The sequence below is a fragment of the Populus alba genome, chromosome 11, assembly GCF_005239225.2.
Source record: "Populus alba chromosome 11, ASM523922v2, whole genome shotgun sequence".
In the NCBI taxonomy this organism is placed as follows: domain Eukaryota; kingdom Viridiplantae; phylum Streptophyta; class Magnoliopsida; order Malpighiales; family Salicaceae; genus Populus; species Populus alba.
Genome location: NC_133294.1, coordinates 12,652,794 through 12,663,352, shown reverse-complemented (window position 1 = coordinate 12,663,352; position 10,559 = coordinate 12,652,794). Strand labels below are relative to the sequence as shown.

The window sequence follows — 10,559 nt, the reverse complement described above, 5'->3', positions numbered from 1 at the left end:
ATTATTATACTCTATACATTATACATTATAAATTTATAAGGCAATAGTGTTTTTAGATTCTATAAGGAATTATCACTTTTTAGAAAGTGTCAAGATTGTAAAAATGTTCTTTAAGTTGCTCATATGCCATGCTATGTCTTTAAATCAATTTTGTATATAAAATTATATGTTTCTATCTTGCATACATTTATAAGTGACGATTAAATGTTTATGGCCATTAGATTTTAGTGATGAATTAGGCATATCATAATATATATATATATATATATATATATATATATATAAAAGAGATGATAATTTTTGTTTCGGTTCCTTTTTATATAAAAAAACAACCAAACTAAATTTTTTTTTAAAAAACCAAAACCGGTACAAACAGATCGATTTCAATTCGGTTAGGTTTTTGTGGATAAAAACTAGTTTAAACCAGTTTGACTTGGTTTTTTAGGTGTGGCTAGGTTTTTCCGGTTTGACTTTATTTTTTGGGTTTGACTCAGTTTTTTTTGTTTGGTTTTGGTTTAGTTTTTTCTGTTTCAGACTTATAAAACAAAAATTAAACCAAATTGGTCGGCTTTTTTCAAAATTTCAATCGGTTTAATCGGTTTTTTTTTCAAGGTTTGGTAATTTTTTTTAATTTTCCCTGTTTAATTGGTTTTTTGGTTTATTTGCTCACTTTTAGTATGTAGTTTATGTTTGATATTTTATGTAATGTATTTTTTAATTGAAAATGTATTAAAATAAAATTGTATTAAAGTTATATATATATATTTTTTTAATTTTAGATATTAAATTATATATATAAAAAACGCTAAATTAATTATCCTTGCGCCGTGTACGAGGCAGAAGCCATGTCGATTGATATTTTTGTTGACGTGCCACGGAAGCGTGGTATCCTCCATGATCTGCGGCTAGAAATAAGAAGGACCCGCGTGCCAAGAATATGCTTTTTCAGGGTTCTTTTCCCGCATTTCTATTCTATTGTGTTTTCACTCACAAAGAAGACGGCGAATAACTGAGTTCATTTATTTATTTATTTTTAACTAGGATGCCTTAAAAAGTGATATGGTATTTTTCAATGGTAAATTTGTAATTAAAGGATTGTCATGGATTATTTATGTCTTTTTAACCTTTTGTAACACTCCAATTACTGATTTACCTCGCTCAAAATAAATTGAACTATTGGTTTATAATATAGAATTAGCATGGTCAGACTGGCATAAAAATTACAAATAGCATATACAGCCCAAAAATATGTTTTATTTATTAAATGATCGTAGGTAGTTTTTCTACCTAGAGTTCATTTAATATTTTTTTTTTTAACTAGGATGTCCTCATATAACAGTTAAATTACTGATTTACCCCACACTTAAAATAAAATAAATTATTAGTTTGTAATGCAAGATTAGTATAATCAAGCTTGTCTTAATATAAATTGCAAATAGCACATTCAATATTCATTAATTAAGTAAGTATAATATTTTTTTTTAATCTTAAAAGCTAGCTTAACTCATCATATTTATTTTAAAATTATTGGAGATTTATATGATCATTAAATTCAAAACTTGTGAAATTAATTGAGATACGTACAAATTAACTCAGACATTTATATTATTAATAATAAAAATAAATAATCATAATTTTTACCTCGTCTTGTATGCCAAGAATATGCCTTTTCAGGGTTCTTTTCCATTCTATTGACTTCATCGTCTTCCTATTTAAATTGACTTGTCTAATTCAAACACATGCTTCTCATTTCTTTTGTGAACTCAATTCTCTTCTTCTTTCCCCCCCTTACTTCGGTCAAAGTCTACTTACGAACGTTCCTGCTTAATTTAGTTGGTAAAATTATTTAATTAATTGCATTATCATAAACATACTATCATTTTTAATTTCATCTATTTTGGAAATGGATAAAGAAAGAAGATAAAAAACTATACAATTGACACAAATAAGTGGATGACATATAGTTTTATTATATAAAATAAATAGATAGATATAGGTAACTCTAATATTAATCATTCTCCCCAGGTTTTTCCATGAATGGAGAAAGAGTGAATACACACACACACAAATGCCAGTGATTTAGAGGTAATGCCAGTGATCTAGAGGTATATATTGTTTCCTTTTTTTTTTTAGTAATTGAATATATAGGAGGAATGCTAAAAATTAATCATCTATAGAGTAATGTTAAGAATATTAAGAAAATATGATAAAAGTAACTTTAAATGTATTTTCAAAGTTTTAAATTTTTATTATATTTTATTGATATTTTTTAAAAAAATTTCATTCATCTCTCTCCTTTAAGGATAATATAATTAATTATGCCTAACTGCTATGTATACTTACACAATTAAATAGAGAGTTTTTTTTTAATCTTCTAGTAGATAACCTAACGATAAAAATTTGGAACCAAAAGATTTGTTTTTCTTATGGTTTTAAATTTGAGTCATGTTATTGTCAATATAAAGGCTATTAGAGGCTTACATGATTATTAACTTCAAGGCCCATGTGATTAGTCGAGGTGCGCGCAAGCTGGTACAAATATTCACATTAATAATAAAAAAAAACCTTTTTTATTTTTTAATTGCACACTTAGATTAAGTGCAGAAAAACTTGAAAATCAATAAACATTAATTTGAAGGAAAGACTTTTTTTTTTCTTCAAAACTGAAGGCAAACATATGTTCATAAACAAAGTTAATTACAAATATCTTTTAGGTTTTTATAAAATTCATTGAAATTAAAATTAAATTGTTTTAAGTGTCTACAGAGAAATAATCAATAATTTGTTCTAACTACATGGATTGAAAAATATTTTAATTTTCAAGAATTATTTAGGCTCTATTTGGTATTGCAGTTTAATCGTGCTTTTGAAAATTTTTGAATTTCTTTCTTAATTTTAAATTATTTTTTTGGTATATTTAAATCGCTTTTGATATACTAATATTAAAAATAAATTTAAAAAATAAAAAATATTTTTATTTATTTTTAAGTAAAAAGCACTTTTAAAAAACAATATCTACCACACTCTCAAACAAACCCGCCTGTTTGAGAATGTAGTTGTGATTGTTTTTCAGAATATTTTTTGTGTTGAAATGCATCAAAATAATATTTTTTTATTTTTAAAAAATTATTTTTGAGATCAACACATAAAATAATTTAAAATATAAAAAAATATTAATTTTTATTTTTTTTTAATTTAACGCAGCATAAATCGGTAATGGATTAAGGTTTCAATTTTGTTTTGTCTAATGTATTTTTTTTTTAATTGTAATTAACTTATAGTTCAAGGGTAGGGATATGTTATTCCGACACGCGTTCAGTTAAAGGCTTAAAAGCTGTATTTATTCAACAGCAACGACCGTAAAAAATTAATAAGAAAATAATAATAATCTCCCAAGTTGACTGACTGTAATAACTAGTAACTACTAACCTTAACTTCAACAGTTCAACGGTTCAAAGGAAAAAAAAATAAAAAAATAAAAAAATAATTAAATAACAGCTCCACTCCGTCCACGTTTGGCAGCCTTACCTTATATTTTACAACCACAATCCCTCTCTCCCCCTCCCTCTCTCTCAAATCATAACACGGAAATCTCTCCTTTTTTAGGTTTACCTTCTTCTTTCTCTCTCAATTCTTGCTTTCCTTTGTCTTAAATTCAATTTTGGAATCTACGGTTTCTTTTCATTTCTTTGATTTTGATTTCTTGGTTTTGCAGGTATTTATAATTTAGCATAATCTCTCCTTTGGTGAAATTCCATCTCTTGATTGATTATTTTCATGATCACAAGGTACGTCTTCATCCTTCCTGTTCTGTTTCTGCCCTTTTGTTAAATGTCTCAAATTTATGAACAATTTATTTAATTATTTTTAAGAAGTCGAGTTTTTTTTTTTTTCCCGATGAGTAATGATTTTTTTTGTTTTTTTTTTGTGTTTTGTAGTTTTAGATTTTGATTATAATTGAATCTAATCATCTGTTTGTTTTGAAATGATTAAATAGGCAATGTTGGACTCTTTGGACAAGAATTTCTTTTTTCTTTGAAGTTGAGATTTCTTTGGCACAATTTTGAAATAATTTAATCAAGCATCTTCTTGTGTCGCCTGTATTGGGCCTCCCTTAATTTCCAGAATAGGATGAACCGGTAAGCGAAAGCTGAAGCATCATTAACCTAAAAGTGTCAGCTTAAGTTTTCCCGTCCACCCACGTGATCATGTTTTAGCTGACAAATGTGTGGTGTTCTTGTTTAATATATAAGAAACACAAGTGAATGGGATGAAGTTATAGTTATTGATAAGTTTGTTAATCTCTAACACATGAATTTGACTGGAGGAAAGTAGTGATGTTGTAGATTGGGCGATTGGTTGCAGAATTCTTGGAATGTAATGCTTGATGAAGTTCGAGATTAGGTGATGCAAGGATGGTTTCCATTATCTTTTCCCTTTAGTTGGAACATCTATTGGTCTTGGAGAAAATTATTCGTTTTGGTTGGCTGCAACAAATTCACAAAGGAGTAGCTATGTACTTTGGCAGCATGATATTGATTTTTTTGGTGAATGGAGGACTTAGTTTATCCTTAGCCTGACAGATGAAAGTGCTCTTTTGAAGAATGGAGATTCTCATGCAATTCATTTGTGTTTTTCCTAGATTTGATGGCACCAAAATTTGTTAAATTAAGAAGAAAGCCTTCAATTACATAAGGTTAGGGTCATTGCATTGAGGTTACATGTAGTTGTTGACTGTTGAGAATGTTATGCTTGTACTTCTAGAGACTTTGCGTTGTGTTTTGACCTAGGGGCCTTTTTCCTTAGAGAAGGTATTTCAGAAGCAAAAGTTCATTGCATCTTTAGTTTCAGTTGTGATGAGACATGGAATGCATCTCCATTTTAGATATCAGAAAGATAAAGTTCAACAGCTTTCTGCATTAGTGAAACGAGTGTAATCATTGAAGATAGATGTAAAGTTTTTCATCCATCATGAAAGCACCAAATGCTTGATAGGGATCTTGAAGTGGGTTACACTGTGAGCTTCGCATTGGGAGTTGTATAACTCCCTTTCTCTCGCATACTCTCCCCTTGTTCAGTGTGATATTGTGCTCATGTCTCATTCTTGTTTCATCATAGGGATATTCTCCATCCTCCCTGTCTGTTCCTTTTCTCTTCTCACACTACACATGAAATAGGTGAATTGATGTGGTGGACAGTGGGATGCGTTGCAATTTAACATTTAAATGAAAATAACATGGGAATCTTTTGGTCTGATGTATTATATTTCTCATGATCTGCCTTTAGGTTGAACCTTGGGTAGAATTTGGAAATTCTCCTCTTTCCCAAGTTTGAATGGGACTTGTGTGAAGCTCAATTCAATATCTTCAAAAACTTCTTTAACTTATTTGTCTGTGTTATTCCATTTCTTTCTGATAGGGGATGCTTTTCACCAAGCTGTAGTATAAATGGTAATAAATTGATGAAAAGGAATTATGTAATTACACAGATGTAATTTGTACATATTGCTTGTTGTGCAACATTGCTTAATATTTTATTTAATGTCTTCCATCACGTGTTCCTAATGTCTGAGATGGTATTTTGACTTTGTATTGCTCTCTTGGTTTATATATTTTGAATATGGATATGCATGTATTCATTACACATGCCATCCTTATTCTGGTTGCTGAATAATTGTTATCTTGTTTTCCCACTCCAATTCTCATTGACAACTTATATCACAGCTTATCTCTCTCAACTGATTCTAACATCTCTATGTGAATATCTTGGCTATGAAACAGGGATAATTTGAGATATGGGACAAAGAAACATGCTATGCACCAATCATATGATTGATTTAGAAATGGATCAACAAAGCCAGGGATATCTACATCCTGAGCCCTGCATTCTTTTAGGGGGTGTGACAAACTTCCGACCATCTGATATTCCAACCATGGTAGCAACTTCAGGGAACACTAACAATCGTGATGCCCATCTAGTGGATCATTATGATGGTGCTATGTTCTATGGTATGCCCCAATACCATGGTCTTCATCCTCATCGTCAATATCATGGCCCCAATCTTGATTTAAATGTTGCTACTGCACCCAACTTCTATGTTCCTTACATGACTCCATCGTCTGGTATTCCTATCAGTCATGGGTCTTGTGATCAGTTATCATCTTCCAACAATTATGGAGTGATTGAAGTTTCTGCAGATGAGTATGGGACACACAATCACTTCATGGATAATGCTAGAGGTTCATTCAAGATAAAAAATGCAGAAGGAAACCCAGGGAATTTCCAGTATCTGAATGCATCGGCAAGCTCTAGCTCTTCAGTTGCCCCATTGAATACAAGGCATCCTGAGGGGGTTGCTTTGATGGATGCTACACCATTCACCCCGCCACATTACCGAGGGAGCAGTGCTTCATTGATCAGAGATGTGGGATCTCAAAGCAGTGCGAGGAATAGATTAGGTGCTGCTGGGTTAGATCCTGCTCTGGTGCACAATCCGAACCATTTTATTCAAGCAAACTATTTGAGTCAACCCTATCAGCCAAGTGGCTCTCTTTGGTTAGATCAACATTTAAGCAACAGTGCTACTGATGGAGGCACTTCAGGATGGACTCAGACCCCTGCTATTCCTTACATTCATGGTATCTTCTACTTGTTTTTTCTACTCGTTCTCCTAATGTATGATCAAATACTTTTTTTCTCGAATTTTGTTCTTGGTAACCATAAATTGACCAATTATTGTAAATATTAAGCACCTCGGTACATTTTCTGGTAGGGAACAATCTCAATGGAGGTCCTATAGAAATTGGAAATATGGGTCTACAGCGGTATCATGAGCCAGCTAGCAACAGAAGTAATGCCAGTTTCTCCCACCCTTCTCCAGTGAACCTCCAGCACCACAATTTTCATCATATGTCTCCACCAATTCAAGGAATGAGAGGCCACAATATTAATACTCGTCCTCAAGCACCAGCAGCTTCATTCAGAGTTCCTACAGCCAATGCCTCACAAAGCACTATGAATCCATCTCAAGATGGTTTAGATATTGGACTTAGGCATCTAGGATCAGTTCAACCAACTGGCCTTAGAATGTACAGGCCTCACCGTGAGGGAGTTGTACCTGAGACCACCCTAAGACATCGCAACCTCCCACAGTTGAGAGTATTGCCAACAGATGTAAGACTCCAATCTTCATTTTCATTTCTGCAATTTCTTTTTCCTCATTCTTTGTTATGAGTGGTTATCTTTTGTTCATGATGATATTATTGGTGAAACAAAAATCCTTTTTTGCTATTTCTTCTGTCTGTAAAGTGGCTAAAACATTTCCGATTCATGTGTATAGGGGGTAGCAATATTAGGGTTCCCTGACTATTATGAAGTAGAGAATCATGTTGACCACCACAGAGATATGCGCTTGGATATAGAGGACATGTCTTATGAGGTAAGCTTGAGGTACTTTGACAACAGTATCTCTTTTAACATGCAAAGCTAAATATGTAGTCAGTAGTGAGGAGAGCCTTTATGAGATTCAGTTATTTTGGATTGTCTAGATGAATGGAGGATTGCCATGTTTTAATTTTAAACATCTGAGATGAACAACCTGAAATGCGTCTTCTTTATGTTTTGTAACATGAGATTTTCAACTTTGAGTACAGGAGCTTCTTGCACTAGGGGAGCGAATTGGCAGTGTAAATACTGGATTATCAGAGGGAACCATCAGAAAACAATTAAAAACAAGAACTTATTTATCATCTCCTTCAATCAATTTGGAAGAGGCAGCTTGTATGGATCATGAAGCTGATTCTTGTATTATTTGCCAGGTATTGTAAAAGCAACCTTGTGAATTTGGTATTGGGACATTTTTTAATTATGCTCAATTTTCTAGAATGCAGTATAGTTTTATTACCTGGTATTCTGCATATTGAATGAAATGTTATCTTCTCTCTTTCATGCAACGGATGACAATCTTTTTGATCTTTTGGGACTTTATAGGATGATTATAAGAGCAAGGAGAAAATTGCAACTCTTGATTGTGGACATGAGTATCATGCAGATTGCTTGAAGAAGTGGCTACGCTTGAAGAATGTCTGCCCCATCTGCAAATCAGAAGCCTTAAACACGGAAAGAATGGATGTTTAAGGTGGTGATCTTGCTTTATATAAAATGAAAGGAAAAATAAAGTAGAGGAAAGAGGTGACAGTTTCTTTCTCATAATTTGTTTATTATAACAAAGTTGATATTTTGGCATATGTATTTTGTATATGCACTTGCAAATATACGTCTAACCATCACACTAAGTCATTTATTTGTTGGCTCTGTATGTATTAAACCTGTACATACATTCATTATGCATTTCGTGTGGTGTATTATAAACTTTCAGTTAATGTGCCCTTCCGGTTCACTAATGTATTTTGCCATGCACAGCAGTGTTGGTACTTTTAGTTTGACAATAGTCAACACTTCATTTTACTACACTTTATTTTCTTTACATAGCAGTCTCAAAATTCAATAGAGAGCGGAGAAAGGGTCGCTCAAATTCAATAGAGAGGAGAAAGGGTCGCTAAACGATGGAGGAGAGAATGTTCATTGCCATGATTCTGTTAATAAAAAAGCTAATTTTGGAGTCGAAGTGTCTTTTAATGAAAGGAGTGCTACATAGGTGTTTTTGTTTTCAATGTTGACTTAAAAGGTAGATTGACGCTGAGAGAATTTTTGTATTTTTGAATTGATTTTAGCTTTTTTGGGTTGAGAAATTAGTGTATTGAGGTTATAAGAGTCTTTTTCTTCTTTTTTATTGGTTTTTAGATGAAAATGAGTGAATTGGTATTTGAGTCTGGAAAATCCTACATTATTTCTTGGTCACCTCTTCGATAAAAAAGAAAGCTAGGCGAATTATTGCATAAATTATTTTTTAAAACTAATAAATTAATTAAGAATATATTTTAAATATATTTTTTTAAAATATCATTTAACTTTGGTTTCGAACAAGATTATAGTAGCCAATTACAATAAATATTAAGGGTGATGCTAGATAATTTAACTATCTAGGTTCCAAGTTATCGAAATAGATTGAAATGAGATGACCAATTAACGGAGGTTCCCCATGATATTCTAACGAAGCCAAGTGCAGCGGTGTAGAAAGGAGAACTGAAAGTTTTAGGGAGTTCATTTATACGAGGGATTAAACTCAAGAGAAGGAGACAAGGAAAAAGGGAAGGAGGGGAGAAAATCAAGCCATTCTTCCATTCTTTTCACATTAATTCTATTTTTTATTCTTTGAACATATTTGTGTATGAAAGAAATTAGGAATTTGAGAAATTCTTGCTTGGGTTGTTTAATTTATATTGGAATCATGTTAACATGCATATTTGATTGTTGGGACAAGTTAGAATTGAAGCAATCAAGAAAAAAAAATTTCCACTTTTCTTTTGTGTTGATGCCGGCCTAGGGGTACCAAGCAGAGGAGGAATGTTTTGTTCGAATTTATTATTTATAGGATATGTAAGCTTGTTTTGATCCTTATAGTTATGAATTCATGCATAAATTTGAAGGAAAAGCAACAAGAAATCTATGATTTCTTTGGTATTTAAGCCTTGGCCTAAAGGCCATTGAAAATAAATGGGTGAGTTTAAAAAATATGATTAGGTATTATCATATAAAATATATGCGTGGTAATTATACTGAAATGGACGTATCGAATGAAATAAGACAATTTTGGGCATTCTATGTAAAGGTTAGTTGAAATGTTTCGTAACGTGAGAAATAAAGTAATAAATGTTATTGGTATAATTAACATAAAAATATATTAATTATGTGGAAATAATTGAGTAATGTGTTACATGGATCCAAAAGTCAATATAAAAGAGGTAATAAATTTGGTTGATGACAAGAGTTATTTCTCTTGTTAGATCTCATGGTGTGAGGTTTAAGATCACACATCAAACATGTAGGATTTCTCCTCAATTTATTTTTACTAATAAGAACTGATAAACAAAAATAATTTGGGTATGCTCTATGGAAATCATAGAAATATAAGTTGAATTTTTATTATTTTGGTTATGTTAGAAAAGAGGGGAATATAAATGAAATTTATAATTGAAAACTTGATTATCTTATCGGAACTTCGAGGCTACGATATCAACATGAATTAAGTTGATATTGGCATTATTTAGTGTTAGTGTATTTTTTTCTTCTAATCATAGAAGTTTATGATATCAACAAGGTCATGTTGATATCAATGTTAAAGAGAATTTAATTAGCTTATTGGGAATTTTAAAGTTAATGATATCAACATAAATTATATTGATATTTGCATTACTTGGTGTTTATATATTGCTTATAGATTATTTATGGATTATGAAGTCAATAATATCAACAAGTTTATGTTAATATTAGTATTAATGAAAACTTAATTAGACTACCACAATCTTGAAGGCTAATGACTCAACATGGATTATATTTTTTTTTCCCACCATTTTTTACAGAAAAAAAAACACAGCAAAATCTCATAACTTCTTTTTGTTGGTTTTCCTATATCTTCACCGTTCATCACAAATATATTT

General features: G+C 31.3%; 1 protein-coding gene across 4 annotated transcripts; it reads left to right on the top strand.

The window, feature by feature from the left end:
- The first annotated feature begins 3,477 nt into the window (after positions 1-3,477).
- Positions 3,478-8,890, top strand: LOC118035061 (probable E3 ubiquitin-protein ligase ZFP1). Of its 4 annotated transcripts, none has more exons than XR_004685126.2 (8): positions 3,478-3,606; positions 3,716-3,788; positions 5,781-6,638; positions 6,773-7,173; positions 7,340-7,438; positions 7,653-7,817; positions 7,990-8,190; positions 8,494-8,890. XR_004685126.2 is itself a non-coding variant. In XM_073412755.1 (8 exons), the coding sequence occupies exons 4-8, from the start codon at positions 5,795-5,797 to the stop codon at positions 8,134-8,136; spliced, it is 1,656 nt and encodes a 551-aa protein (XP_073268856.1). In that variant the 5' UTR covers positions 3,478-3,606; positions 3,716-3,788; positions 3,998-4,139; positions 5,781-5,794; the 3' UTR covers positions 8,137-8,447. The 4 variants fall into 4 exon arrangements, 3 of the variants coding, with proteins under 3 accessions (XP_073268856.1, XP_034896439.1, XP_034896438.1); XM_073412755.1 differs by lacking the exon at positions 8,494-8,890 and adding an exon at positions 3,998-4,139 and having other exon boundaries at positions 7,990-8,447; XM_035040548.2 differs by lacking the exon at positions 8,494-8,890 and having other exon boundaries at positions 7,990-8,447.
- The last annotated feature ends 1,669 nt before the right edge of the window (positions 8,891-10,559 follow it).